This window comes from Tetrahymena thermophila (genome assembly GCF_000189635.1).
Source record: "Tetrahymena thermophila SB210 genomic scaffold scf_8254477, whole genome shotgun sequence".
NCBI classification, from domain to species: domain Eukaryota; phylum Ciliophora; class Oligohymenophorea; order Hymenostomatida; family Tetrahymenidae; genus Tetrahymena; species Tetrahymena thermophila.
The window spans coordinates 46,475-61,814 of NW_002476252.1; the positions used below are offsets into that span (position 1 = coordinate 46,475).

Consider the following 15,340-nt stretch of genomic DNA (forward strand, 5'->3'; position numbering starts at 1 on the left):
TTTTTGGAGATTTAGAGCTAGCTATAATCTTTTATTGAAAATTTATTAGTTATCTAGCTAATTTATTTATTACTTTTAATAAGATTTTTTGATAAATTTTTTGCTAAATTATCATAAAAAAATAGAAGTTGAAAAATATTTTCCTTATTGAAATTGATAAGGAATCCATTTTAATTTAAACATAGGAAGTTTAAAAACAGTTTTGTAAGGAATAATTAATCTAGAAATTTAAATAAATAATATAGATTAATTTCTTTTGAATAATTAAAGAAAACTTGTATATCCTCCCTCACCTTTATTCAATAGAAATTAATTAAAATACTCCCACACTGCACTTTTCTATTATGATATTAGTAAATAAATATATTGATTTAGATCCCAATCAATCAATTAAATAAACATTACTTAATATATTTTGGAAATATATTTATCACATTTTTTTATAGACCTTCCATATTATTTGTAAACAAAGAAAAAAATTGAATCAGTAACTAAATCAAAATTAGAAGAAAAACTAATCTAAAGATCATATTTAAGTAATTAAGAGTTCTTATTTGCTTGGATAAAAGAGTTCAACCTTTAACATTTTCTTAAAAAACAAAGAAAATCACATTATTAGAAATTAGTAAACATATATATTTAGTTTATTAAGCATTTAAAATATAATATATTTAAATGATACTTATAAATCCAAAACAATTCTAGTTTTATAAATTTTATCCTTATATTTTTAATATTCAAAATTATTTTTATTTATGAATAAATTTAAATAATATATTTGATTTTATTATAGTCTATTGAATACGTATCTTTTTAGGAATAGAATTATTTATATACTATAAACTGAAGGTATCAATCAGCTGCATATAAGTGCGAATTTGAATAATTAATAAATTTAAAAAAAAATAAATATTTTAATTTTTATCAAATTATAAAATTAAAGGAAAGGATTTACATTTAAGTGTTAAATAAAATATAATAACTCATTTGATTTCTAAGATAAATATGAGCAATTCCATAAATATTTTGAATATTAATTATATAGCAAAATCATTGATTTGTTGAATTAATATATAGAAAGATGTTAAAAAATGATTAAATTTTAGTTTTATTTTAATATTCTTCTTTATATTTATGCTAGCTATTGCTTATAAAAAATTAGATTTTTATCATAACCATTCTTGTTTTAAATAATTAGTAAGTTAAGATTAATAGCTTAAACCAAATAACCTACAAAATAATTAGCTCTAAATCTCTTTTTATAAATAATATCATTTCTACTATCATCCTTCAAATATTAATAAGCAATTAAATAAATAAATAGATAGATAATCATAACATAGAATATTTAGCTTTCGTTTAAAATTAACTAAATATTTTGCTTTTTGCATAAATCCATCATAGGGTTGATGAGGAAAGAAAGCATATTAATATTAATAAAGAAATTAAGCGCTTTTATGAAATAACAAAAAATATTTCGTTAATCAAATAATATCAAAAATTTACTAATTTTTTAAATTTATTTTTTTTATAAATGTTGATTGCAAATACCAAACTTATTTTTAATAATTTAAAATAAGAACTTATTTTAATATAATTTTTAAAAATGACAAATGATTAATATCTATTTAACATTTATATAAAAAAATATATTATATGTCATAAATTTATTATTAATTTTATCTTATGTACATTTTGAATTTCCTGTAAATTGTAAGCATCAAGAAATTAATGCAAAAAAAATTTTTGCAGCTAAATATTGTAAACTTACAATTTATTCTTTTTTAATTAATTATTATATGAAAGTGATGGCCTAATAAAGTAAGATTACATTTTTTGAAACAATTAAATTAGTTCTACTGACTTAATATTAATAGTGTATCGTTAAAATATTCCATAAAATTGAAATAGCACGGATTAAGAAGATTCGGAATTCTTTATTTAAAATAATAATATATCTTGATTGCATGTATTATTTTTAATTTAGTGAATTAGCGAATCAGCTAATTAAATATGCACCTAATTCATAGAGAACCTCTAATTGAGCGCGCATTTTTGGTTGCTCAGCGTGCAAAATTAATTAAAATTTACAGGTGCGCTGTTTTAAAATTTATTATTCCGTGCACTAGTTCTCTGTGTACCAGATATCCATTTATGTTTTACTACTTGTATTAGTTGCTTAATTAATAAGATAATTTAAAGGAATTTAAATCAAAATTCATTGAAAAAGAAATATGATGAATAAAACTATTAAACAAATAAACAAAAACGTAGATATTATTTTAAAGTTTATGAAATATATATGTAAATGATCTATATTTTATTACTCTTTTTCAACTTGTATGTTTCTACGAAATTTTTCGGAAGTATGATTAAATAAAATCGTTTTCATAAAGAATATTTATGTGAAATAGTGTGAATATTTTGGTAGCTCTTTATAGTTAGTTTCTAAACCAATAAAAGAGGTATAACCAGCCTATCAAAAATACTACGAAAATAATTACTAATTGAATAATAAATAAATAAAGCAAACTCTGCTTTAAATTGATTTCATATTATTATAACTGTTCATTTTAGTACTGTCTTATTGCATTTACAACCTCTGAGATTACTTGAATTAGCTGCTTAAATTCTATGAATGAATAAGAATTTTATAGATACATAAACTAGTTGATAAGCTCAGTAAAATCTTGAATTTAATAAATTTAGTAAAATTCTTAAAATGTCTAAAAAACTTTTTATATTGAAAATATTAAACCTCTTTGCAATATTCCATTAAATAATTTGTTGCATTACGATTCAGTTATATTTGAATTAAAATATTAAGGATATTTTTATCTAACTGAGCACAAGTTTAAGTTTAATAAATTCTAATAAAAATCAATGAACATTCTTTAATTATTTCGTTCAACTCCTAGATCAATAGTTAAGTTTTAAAGCTATTTAAATACTTGCTTGTTTTAATCTTATAGATCTTGCATATAGCTATAAAAGTAAGAAGTCTAAGGTGGTTAGCCAATAGATACTAAATACACTTACTCCATATGCGGTGATTAGTTTTCTATTATTAAAGAGAAAACATCAATTAAAGAAATTCTATCTTATAGAGTAGCTTTTGATTCTCTTTCAAAAGGATTGAATTCGACTAAATTTAAAATTGGCATTATAAGCAAGAGAGCTACAGTAACAATTCCTAAAAAAAATAAAACAAAATTGAATTTTGGTAGATTGCTAAAAGATGCAATTTATCTAGATCGCTTATCTGCCTATCTTTGAATGTATAAAGGAATTTGATATTTTAATTAATTTTCCTATTTTTATTCTTCTTCTTACTAATTAGAGTAGAAATTTAAATCCCTTACTTATTACAATTACTTATTTATATTTTTAGATCTTCTACAAGTGTAATTACTATTGTTGGTTTGGTCTAAAGTGGTAATTTACTCTATTTTAAATAGACCTAGCTCTAATTGTTTTATTTAATATTCTATTATCGAAGGTTAAAAAGTGCCAAAGAGCTTCAAAACCTTTTCTTTGTTAATTTGGATTACAATGTTAAGAGGTAAAACTGAAAATACTAACAACGTGCAAATAAAAGTAAATAAAGCAATAGTAGATATTTACTAGAAATTCATTTTATTAAATTAGTCTTAAGCATAATTTTCCACAATCAATTACAAATTTTTCATACTTTATTTGAAACTGGAGATATTTCCCCAAATAAAATCTTCTTACTGCTCCTCATAATTAAGATAATAAAATGTAATTTCGTAGAAAAACTACAATAAAGTGTATTATAAACTCTGTTAAAAAGTAATGGTTGAGTTTTTTTAAACTCTAGAGCTATTCTAAAAACCATCAGCATAAATTTGAACTTAAAATAACTTGTTTTGTAATTCATTAAGCTAATCTCTGCTATCGTTATTCAAAACAAGTTTTTATAAATTAGCATTATAATCTTTCAGTACCATTTTTTGCTCATATTCTGATTGTTAATTCTAATAATTTTAAAGGTCTAAATCATCTATAATCAAAGATTAGCTTTATCCCAAAACTGATTAGTAGTTATTCATTGCAACAATATTCATTACATCGATGAAGCAATAAAGAGCATCATCAATTTTTAAAAACGATTAAACAAAAGAATCTAAGCTATTTAAATTCTCAAAATATATAATTATAGAAACAATACTAAGAATGACAAATGCTAAAATTCCTGTTAAAACCATAAGCTATAATCCTTTATTAAAATCCTTTTTTTTAATTCTTTGTATCATTTTCCTTTTCATAATTTCATCAGTACTATACTTGCTAGAGTTTATGCTAGCTATTTCATTTTTTTACTCATGCTTTAAATCTTCTTATTCCCTGTAGTTGTTAAAACTTCTAGATTCTCTCCTTTTTACTGATAATTCCTAACTAATAATATTTTTTTGTAAAAAAGGATTATCTAAGCAGCTATTTTATTTCAGGTAATTATGTTAATTAGGCGTTATATTGTTTCTACTTGGTAACTTATTCAGATATTAGTATGAAGAAATATTATTCAAAGATATTTCTTGTAAATTGCTGTTCTTTTGTTAAACTTATTATGAATAGAGCTTCAAATTAAAATATTCATTTGACTAATTTATCAGAAATTATTACTTTTCTTGATAAGAAAAAGCAGGAGATAAAATCATTTCAGTTTATTCAATAGCGCTAGTAAGTATTTTATTGTTTGGAGAATTTATTGTTGATATTTAAAGATCTTGTTGATTTTATTTATCTTAAAATTCATTTGAATTTAGTTATTTTAATTCATTTTTTCTTTGATAAATATTTAGATTTTCAGAGTTTTTGAACAACATTTAATCTTATAAGTATTTTAGATAAGTATTGTTATTATTTTAAGGTATAAATTTGTTGCTATCAAATTAGTTTTGAGTTTGTTCATTATTGTTAGAAATATTTTTTTCTTTTGTTTACTATTTTAAAAAATAATTTTGATAAATTTTTATATCTTCCTTATATTTGGTCGGGTTCTAATCTTAACTTTCAAAGACTTAGGTAAAATCTATTGTTGAAAAATGCTATTGTTATAAAGAGCTGAGATATTCTAAAAAAGTTTATTAGCTATCTGATTTTTGAAATATCATTGATTCTCTCTATATTTTTTATTTATTTAACTGATCTAAGACCATTAATTTTTTAACTGGGTTTGTTTCTTTTGAGTAAAAATCTATTTCAATATACTTAATATCAACATTATTTTTAGTTTAACGACTAAAAAATTTAAATTAGATTTGGAAAACTTCATCGTTTTGTGTGAAATAATTATTAATATATTTGGGCTATGAAATGTGATTTTCATGATTTAAATTTAAGGCTGAATATTAATCTTTTACTACTAAGACACTGCTAAAATATTTGTTAGTCTATTAGGTCTTAACTATCTCCTCAAGAGAAGGAATCAACTCAAAAATGTTTAACTATTATTCTATTTTAAAAAAAATAATTTTTAATTTAGTTATTTAGTGAAAGAGTTTGGAATTTAATTTGGTAAATATTTATAAAATTTTACATTTTTTCAATCCATGAAATTAAAATATGTCTAGATATATTTTCTTTGAAAAATCAGTGATTATTCCTTCACTTTCAAAAAACATATAAGAAAAATTTTATTTATTTTTCTAAGCGAGAGCACAGACTCCCAAATCATTTTCAAAAACTTATATCTTGATTCTTAAACTAATAGGAAAAATAAAACCTTTTTTATCCAAGCCAAATAAATTTCTTTCTCCTTTATTTATTTATAAAATTGATTTTAAATAAAAATAATTTTTTAGAAAATAAGAAAATAAATAAATAAATTATTAACATATTGCATAAATGTGAAAACACAATATTTTCCAAAAAAACAAAAATATTTTTAAAAAATTTTTATACCCAAATTTTATAGATACTAAATTTTATTTGATAGGAAGGAAAATGTGATGAATTGCAGTGTTAAAAAATTTAAATTTGTTTAAAAGTAAAAAATACCTTAGGTAATAATTTCCATCGCTTATTCATCAATAAATGCCTAAATCATTAAGTTATGTTGTCTTTTAATAAGATTTGGTATTAAGATATTTAGCTATTTTCCTTAGATGAACTCAGAACTGTAACCAAATATTTTATCAAATGTTTTTGAAGTCTTTTTAATCAAAAACTCCTTTTCTATGAAGGATGTAAAAAATACACATGAATTTTCTGAGAATTAGCTTGTATCAGCTAACTTTTTTTTCTTGTCATTTTGCTATTTTGAAAGGTCCAAACCAGCTTAATGAAATTTATTAACTCTTCTGTTTTAGAAATCTATGAGTTAGATGTATATACTAGTTAGATATTAAAGATCTACATCTAAAGGGTTGATTTAAAAAAGCTCAATAATATTTTATTCTAAATTTTAGTTTAAATTTATTAAAGGAATAGACATTTCTTCTAGTTGATGTAATTAAATATAGTTTCCACTCAAAAAGTCATAGAAATGACCTATTTGCAATAAAAGTGTACTAAATCTTTCTTTGCAAGTATTTATTTTATCATCAAATAAAATAATTTCCATCATATTTAATTATTAATTTTCTATATTAGATTCAAATAGTTTTATTTTGTAATCATTTAAAATTTATAGCTTCAATTGCTCAAAGTAAAATTAATTAATCAAGCTAGTTTTATTTGTTTTATTTAAATTATTATGTATTGATATTTTTTAAAGCTATACTAGGACTCTAGTTGGATTTTTGATTATTTCATAAAGATAGTGCAAATATGATATTTTTAATTCGAAAGAACTCTCACTTTAGTTGTTCTTTTAATTGCTTTAGATATAGGTTTCTAGTAAATAAAGTATAACTAACTGAGCATATTCTTACCTAAAATGCTATTCAGACAATTCTTCAATTTGCAATGATTCTTTATTTTCCTTTTAGTCGGTTTTAATAAAAATTTATAATGTAAATATAATTTAATATAATTAATTAAATTGAATTGACGTGAATCTATCCTTTATAAAATTTGATGATTAAAAATATGTTAAGCTAATTAAAATTTTAAAAATGTAAGAATTATTTCTTTCTATTTCGAAATAATTTATTTCAGAATTAAAAATATATTTATTACATATCTTCTGAATTTATGACAGAAGCAATACTGGCTACTATTAGAACATTGTTTTTCATGAAATTAAATTATAATTTCATAGTTAATTCCTTATCCTCTTAGTAAGTAGTTACTTTAGCTTAATACTGCTTAATTCAGAAGTATTCTTATAATTTTTAAGAATTACTAGTCTTTCTATTATAATAGTTCGCTGATATTTGAAAATTAGTGAAATAGACTTAGATTTTACGCTTCTTTATAGTTTTTGATTAATTTAATTGATAATGGTATTGTTACTAAGCAAGCCAGAATAATGTCAGTATTTTTAAAAATATACAATTCTATTAAAAGACAGAAAGTGATTTGAAGAGAAGAAGCACATAAATAGAAGTAAATTTAATTAATGTCTTTTGATAAGTAGTAGTCATCAAATAGCAAGAAAATAACTTCAACTAGAAAGTAAATGAAAGAATAAATTGCAACTAAGTTATGTCCTTAAAATTAATAAAGAAATATTAAAACTGTCCTTAAAATAACTAAAAACAATTTCTGCTTGCTAGCTTTTCGTGCTAAGTAATTGCTCGATTCTTAAAAAGAGAAGCTGATATTATGTACTTCTAAAAAATATCCTATATGGTTAATAAAAATTAATTAAATTTAGTTCTTATACTAGGTTACTAAGATTTCATTATTCTTCAACTAAGAAACTTTTCAATGAATGTAAATGTAAATTTGAATTATAATTAATTAATGTAAGATTTAATCAAAAACAAACTTTATATTTATTAAATGACTGAATTTAAATTAAGAAAATAATAATTTAATAAATTACCTATTGCCAAAGTTAAAATAATATTTGTAAAGGATATTAATATAATAGCAAGTGAGTAAGTATTACTATTTTATGATAGAATATTTAGGGAGATATTCATAGATACATAAAATGGCCATTTATTGTAGATTGTTGTATAGATTTAGAAAAATAATTCATAGTATTTTGTGAGATTCAGTTTTCTAAAAGCAAATACAAAGGCTAAACTTAGAACAAAGAGACTATTTAAAATTAACGAAATAATTACTAATGATGTTTTATAGTATTTTTATGAGGACAGATAATCTCTTATTAATGGAACTATTTAAAGATATTGTATAAAATTTGATATATTATAAACTCTACTTTATATAATTTTTCTAAGCTATTAAGGTTATTTAATACTATCAATCTTTAATGCAAAAGAAAGTATTATGAGGCAGTGAATTACAACAATTAAAATGGATATAGTCTTAGTCAAATTAATTGGTTTGATTAATCTAATCAAATGGTTTAGATAAAATTATCTCAGTTATAAGTTATTAAAATGTTATTTTGTTTATAAATCTTTTTAGACTGCTTACTTATTAGACTTAGTATTTCTCATTTTATTTATTTATTTATCTTTCTGATTAGCTATTTATCTATATAATTTTAAATAACTATTTATATATCAAGATGAAATAAATCTGATTTTTAAATTATCACATTTATACTTTTATGATAATTTTTGAATGATTTACATATATCATTTTTAGTGGAAAATTTATTCATAATCTAGCTAATTAATTTATTTTGTCTTAATTAATTAATCAGAGTTATTGGAATTGTAGACTATAATTTCTTCTTATCTAGGTGTAAATGTATCATATATATTAGCATTAATATTTAAAATCTAAAAAATAAATTATAAATAAAAGTTAATAAAATAATATATTTTAATATAACATAGAAAATTTAAACATTTATTCTTATCTAGAAATGTAAATAAATAAGTAATAAAGATTACTTCTTTTGAATAAAAGGTAATGCGTAGATTGATCTTCAGTTTTATTAAATTACGAATTAATTAATTAATCAAAATATTCCCACGCTGTATTTTTCTTTTATGATTTGAGTAAATAGATAAATTTTAGATCCCAATCTATTGATCATTAATTTACATATTACTTGTAATCACATTTTTTTTTATAGACCTTCAATAACTTCATATTATCTTAACAAAGAAAAAATTTAATAGTTAATCAAATCAAAACTTAGAGAAAAGCAACCATAAAAATTATATTTAAGAAAGAAATTAAGAATTCTTATTTGCATGAATAAGAATGATTTACTCTTTAAGAAATCTGAAAAAAGAAAGGTAATTAAGCTTTTGGAAATTAGTAAGTAACTAAGTATATTTATTTATGGTCTGATTGATATTTGAAATATTATCTAATTTAAATAATACTTGTAAAATCAAAATAATTTTAGTATTTTTGAATGAATTCTAGCATTTAAAAAATTTTTAATTTTGTTTATTTATTTACGATTGCATTTTATTTTTTTTAATTCATTTAAAGATAGATACTCATTTTAACATGATTTATATCTTAAATCCCATCCATATCGCGGTTTAGTATTATATTAAGCTTTGAATTAAATAATACATAAAAGCAAAAAATGAATAATTTTTATTCAATATTTATCTAATAAAATTCTAAAATAATTGAGCTTTTAGACTACACTAAATAACTATTAAAAATTAAATTTAAATAAAAAATATATTAATTATAATTGAGTAAATATGAAAAGCATACATTTAAAAAATACTTTATGGTAATAATAATTTGATTACTCATTCACTAAAATTGCAATCAAATTAACAATATTATACATAGAAGAAGAAAAATAACACAAGCAACAGATGACTTAGAAGTAAGTAAAAATCCAAATATTAGAGAAGAATTTGAGACACTTCAGAGAATGAATTTATAATTTAAAAGAACCAATTATTTTACATGAATAAAGAATTAATGCATTTAAATATTAAAAATATGCTTTTTAGCAATATTCCAACTAACAAAAAGTAAATTAAAATTTTTTAATAACAAAGTAAATATTCGTAGATAATGAAGGTAATAAAAATCATAAATTAATCAGTATTTTTATTTATCTATGAGTAATAAAATATAATGATGTGTAAGGAACCTTATAAAGTATTTTTATTGTCAATATAAATTCAAAAATAATAAGTGAAAGTGGAGACCTTCCATAAAAATAAATAAATGTTAGAACTAAAAAAACATATAAAAGAGTAAATAGTTATTAAATATAAATGAAAAAATATAATTTATATTATTAAATAAATTCAAAAAATAATTGAACTTAACATAATTTTATTTTATATAAAACTTATTGATAATATTGTAATATATTATTTATTTAAAGAATTTTTTACTGATAAAAACCTATTTATAAGATAACCAAAATATGATATTCATAAATATAAAAATTATTATAAATAAATCTATCATATATATTTTAGGTTAAATTTTCTTTTTACAAAATATTATATAATAAAACAAATTATTTTCTATTATTCAAATATTTTATATTTATTCATCCTTTTTCACTTATTGCATGCCTATCACCATAACCAATTTATTTCAAATACAACTAATCTTTTTAATTTAAGACACTTGCTTATTAGTTTCTTTTATTATTATTTTGGGTAAAAAAGTCTATATTTTATTAAATTAATAAATAAAAAAAGCATTAGCAGAGTAATAAAGAAGAAATTGAAAAATTAAATAAACAAATTAAAAGGGCATATCATTTTAAATTCATTTTTATATATAGAATTATCATAATCCAAAACAAATAAACTAAATTTACTAAATTTAAAGTGATAAACTTGAGAGAGTAATACACTTTGATAAAGCAGAACCTAAGTTTGATGCACCGATTGCACCAATTTAATTGTAACTTTTTAAATATAGAAGAAGAAATAAATAATTAATAAGTTATATAGAAGGAAAAATTATGAAATTATAAGAAATAAAATAATAGATAATAAAAAGAAATGTTAAAAATAATAAAATGAGTTAAATTAATAGAGAAAAAACGCAATTATTACTAACTAATAAACTCATTAAAAGAGCTTTATTGTTTTAAATTCATTTTTATAATTAGAAATATCACAATCCAAAATAAACAATAAGTTTTTTACCAAATCTTAAGAGACAAATTTGTGAGATTAGTGAAATTTGCTAAACCAGAACTTAAGCCTGATGCACCTTAATCTCCAATTTTATTTTAGCTTTTTTTAAATATTGAAGAAAAAATATATAATTAATAAGTTATTTAGAAGAAAAAAATGATGAAATAATATTAAATAATAAGAAATAAATTAATAAATAAATAATAAAATCAAATTGTAAAAATAAAAAATGAATGAAATTAAGAAAGATGTGGAAAAAAAAAAATCTAATTTAAAAATTAAATGAGTTTAATTCTTTTAAATTCATTTTTATTAATAGAAATATCAGAATCTAAAATAAAAAAACTGTTTTTACGCAAGATCAAGTGTCAAATTTTAGAGATTAGTTGAATTTGCTAAAGCTGAAACAATGTCTGATGCACCTTAATCACCAATTTCATTGAATCTTTTTAGATATTGAAAGAAATATAAATATATAAAATAATTTATAAAGAAGATAAGAAATATTTGAAATGATAAATTAATAAATAATAAAAGCTAATACTAAAAAAAAAAATTAGTGATATTTATAAATACAGTAGGAAAGAAAAAAAAACAAGTACAATTAAAAAAAAATTAATACTTATAATTAAATTAAATGAGCTTCATTGTTTTAAACTCATTTTAAAAAAAGAAATTTCACAATCTAAAACAAATATACTGTTTCTTACCCAAGAGAAAGTGTCAAATTTAAGAGATTAGTACAATTTACTAAAGCAGAACCTAAGCCTAATGCGCCAGTTGCATCAATTTAATTTCCACTTTTTTAGTATTAAAAGAATATATAAAATTGATTAGTTTCTTAGAAGGAAAAAATGAAAAAAAACATAAAATAATAAGAGGAAATGAATTAATAAATAATAATTGTTGAAAATAAAAAAATGAGTGAAATTAAGAAAGATAGAAGAAAAAAATAAAATTACAATAAAAAGCAAAAAGATAAATAAACTAATAAAAATCTTAAAAAAAATTAAAAGAGTTATAATGTTATAAATTCATTTTTATAACTAAAAATATCACAATCCAAAACAAATAAACTGTATTTACGCAAGATCAAGTGTCAAATTTGAGATATCAGTGCAATTTGCTAAAGCAAAACTAAAGACTGAAAAATCTTAATCACCAATTTTATTATAACTTTATAAAATATTGAAGAAAAAAATTTTATCAATAAGTTATTTAGAAAGAAAAAATATGAAATGAAACAATAAATAAATAATAGAAACAAATGAATAAAACTAAGAAAGAAGAAAAAAAAAACACACAAGTACAATAAAAAAGAAAAAGATAAATAAATCTAACTAATAAAAAGCTAATAAATACATAAATTAAAAGAGTTTTTTTGTTTTAAGTTAATTTTTTTTAATAGAAATATTTTAATCAAAAACAAATAAACTACTTTTTACCCAAGAATAAGTGCCAAATTTGAGATATTAGTGCAGTTTGCTAAAGCAGAAACTAAGCCTGATGCACCCATAGCACCAATTTAATTATAACTTTTTAAATATTGAAGAAAAAATAAAAAATTTTTTAATTATTTAGAAGGAAAAAAATGAAGAAAAAATATGAAATTATAAGAAATGAATCAATCAATCAATAAATAATATAAGCAAATGTTGAAAACAAAAATATGAGGGAAATTAAGAAAGACAGAAAATAAAAAAAAACATAAGTACACTAAAAAAGTTAAAGATAAATAAATCTAATAAAAAGCAAATAAGCAATTTAATAGAGCTTTAAAATTCATTTTTATAAATAGAAATATCACAATTTAAAAGAAATAAACTGTTTTTACCGAAGGGCAAGTGTCAAATTTGAGAGATTAGTGCAATTTACTAAACCAGAACCTAGGCCTGATGCTCCAACATCACCAATTTAATTGTTACTTTTTAAATATAGAAAAAAATATTTCAATCATATATTATTTAGAAGAAAAAAATGAGGAAAAAATAATGAAATAATAATAAGAAGTGATTCAATAAAATATAATAGCAAATGTTAAAAATAAAAAAAATTAGTTAAATTAAGAGAAAAAAAATACAAGCTCAATAAAAAAGAAAAATATAAATAAATCTAATAAAAAGCTCATAAACAAATTAGAAGAGAAACTTTTTTTTTAAATTTATTTTTATAAAATTAAAATCATATTCCAAAATAAACTGAATTTACTGAAGATCAAGTTTCAAATTTGAGAGATTAGTGCAATTTGCTAAAGCAGTACCTAAACCTGATGCCCCCAAATAATCAATTTAATTTTCACTTTTTAAATATTTAAAAAAATAAATAATTAATAAGTTATTTAGAAAGAAAAATTAAAAAAAAATAAGAAATAGTAAGTAGAAATGAATTAATAGATTAATAAATAATAAAATGTAATGTATTAAATAAAAAAATGAATGAAATTAAGGAAGATAGAAGAAAAAAAAAACACAAGTACAATAAAAAAGAAAAAGATAAATAAATCTAATAAAAAGCTAATAATAAGAAAAGTGTGGTTGGCACTCTATTTTTTAAGGCTTAATTTTTTTCATTCATAAATTTTTAATCTTGATTTTTTAAAAAAATTAAGTTCAAAAAAATATAGTGCCAGACCATAATTTTCCTATTATATAAAATCTAATAAACGAATTAAAAGTGTTTAGTTGTTTTAAATTCATTTTTATAAATATAAATATCACAATTAAAATCAAATAAAATGTTATTACCCAAGATAAAGTGTCAAATTTGAGAGATTAGTGCAATTTTTTAAACCAGAACCTAAGCCCGATAAACCAATTACACCAATTTTATTGCAACTTTTTAAATTTTGTAGAAATAATATATAATTAATAAATTATTTAGAATGAAAAAATGAAGAAAAAATATGAAGTCATAAGGAAAAATTAATTAATAAATGATAAAATTAAATCTTGAAAATAAAAAAATGAGTGAAATTAAGAGAGATAGAAGAAGAAGAAAAAACACAAGTACTATAAAAAAGAAAAAAATAAATAAATCTTATAAAAAAGCAAATAAACAAATTAAAAGAGCTTTATTGCTTTAAATTCATTTTAAGAAATAGAAATATCACAATCCTTTTAACTGTTTTTACCCAAGATAAAGTGTCAAATTTGAGAGATTAGTGAAATTTACTAACGCAGAACCTAAGCCTGATATACCTTAATCTCCAATTTTATTGTTACTTTTTAAATATTGAAAAAAAATATTAAATTAATAGGTTATTTAGAAAGAAAAATTGAAGAATAATTCTAATAAAAATTTAATAAACAAATTAAAAAGGTTTAATTGTTTTAAATTCATTTTTATAAATAGAAATATCATAGCTCAAACAAATAAATTGTTTTTACCCAAGATAAAGCGTCAAATTTGAGAGATTATTGCAATTTGCTAAAGCAGAACCTAATCCTTATGCACCGATTTCACCAATTTAATTTCCACTTTTTCAATATTTAAGAAAAAATGGATAATTAAAAGTTATTTAAAAGGAAAAAATGAAGAAAAAATATGAAATAATAAGAAATGAATTAATAAATAAGAAATGTTTAAAATAAAAAAATGAGTGAAATTAAGAAAGATAGAAGAAGAAAAAACAAATTTCATAAAAAACAAAATATAAATAATTCTAATAAAAATCTAATAAACAAATTAAAAAGGTTTAATTGTTTTAAATTCATTTTTATAAATAGAAATATCATAATCCAAAACAAATAAACTGTTTTTACCCAAGATAAAGCGTCAAATCTGAGAGATTAGTGTAATTTGCTAAAGTAGAACCTAATTCTGATGCACCTATTGCACCAATTTAATTGTTACTTTTTAAATATTGAAAAAAAAATATTTAATTTATTAGTTATTTAGAAGGAAAAAATAAAGAAAAAATATAAAATAATAAGAAGAAATCAATTTATAAATAATAAAAGCAAAAAAATAAAAAAATGAGTGAAATTTATAAATATAATAGAAAAAAAAACACAAGTACAATTAAAAAGAAAAAAATAAATAAATTTGATAATAAACTAATAATCAAATTAAAAGAGTTTAATTTTTTTAAATTCCTTTTTATAAATATAAATATTATATTCCAAATCAAATAGACTGAATTTACACAAAATCAAGTGTCAATTTTGTGATATTAGTGCAATTTGCTAAAGCAGAAACTAGAC

General features: G+C 20.0%; 2 protein-coding genes across 2 annotated transcripts; both read right to left on the reverse strand. All coding sequences in view use genetic code 6, as the record gives it.

The window, feature by feature from the left end:
• Positions 1-2,568: 2,568 nt before the first annotated feature.
• TTHERM_01247830 (PAS domain S-box protein) lies at positions 2,569-6,592 on the reverse strand (the record flags this gene model as incomplete). Its single annotated transcript, XM_001029911.1, has 4 exons — positions 2,569-2,632; positions 2,797-5,479; positions 5,564-5,782; positions 6,025-6,592. The coding sequence occupies 4 exons, from the start codon at positions 6,590-6,592 to the stop codon at positions 2,569-2,571; spliced, it is 3,534 nt and encodes a 1,177-aa protein (XP_001029911.1).
• A 3,945-nt stretch (positions 6,593-10,537) lies between these two features.
• Positions 10,538-14,989, reverse strand: TTHERM_001247830 (cyclic nucleotide-binding domain protein; the record flags this gene model as incomplete). The annotated part of the gene is made up of 13 exons (XM_012799331.1): positions 10,538-10,659; positions 10,833-10,903; positions 11,148-11,237; positions 11,494-11,583; positions 11,849-11,938; positions 12,225-12,314; positions 12,584-12,673; positions 12,973-13,062; positions 13,347-13,436; positions 13,883-13,972; positions 14,269-14,358; positions 14,525-14,614; positions 14,900-14,989. Coding segments are annotated over 13 exons (1,183 nt in total), but the record flags the coding sequence as incomplete, so codon positions are not given.
• Between the last annotated feature and the right edge of the window lie 351 nt (positions 14,990-15,340).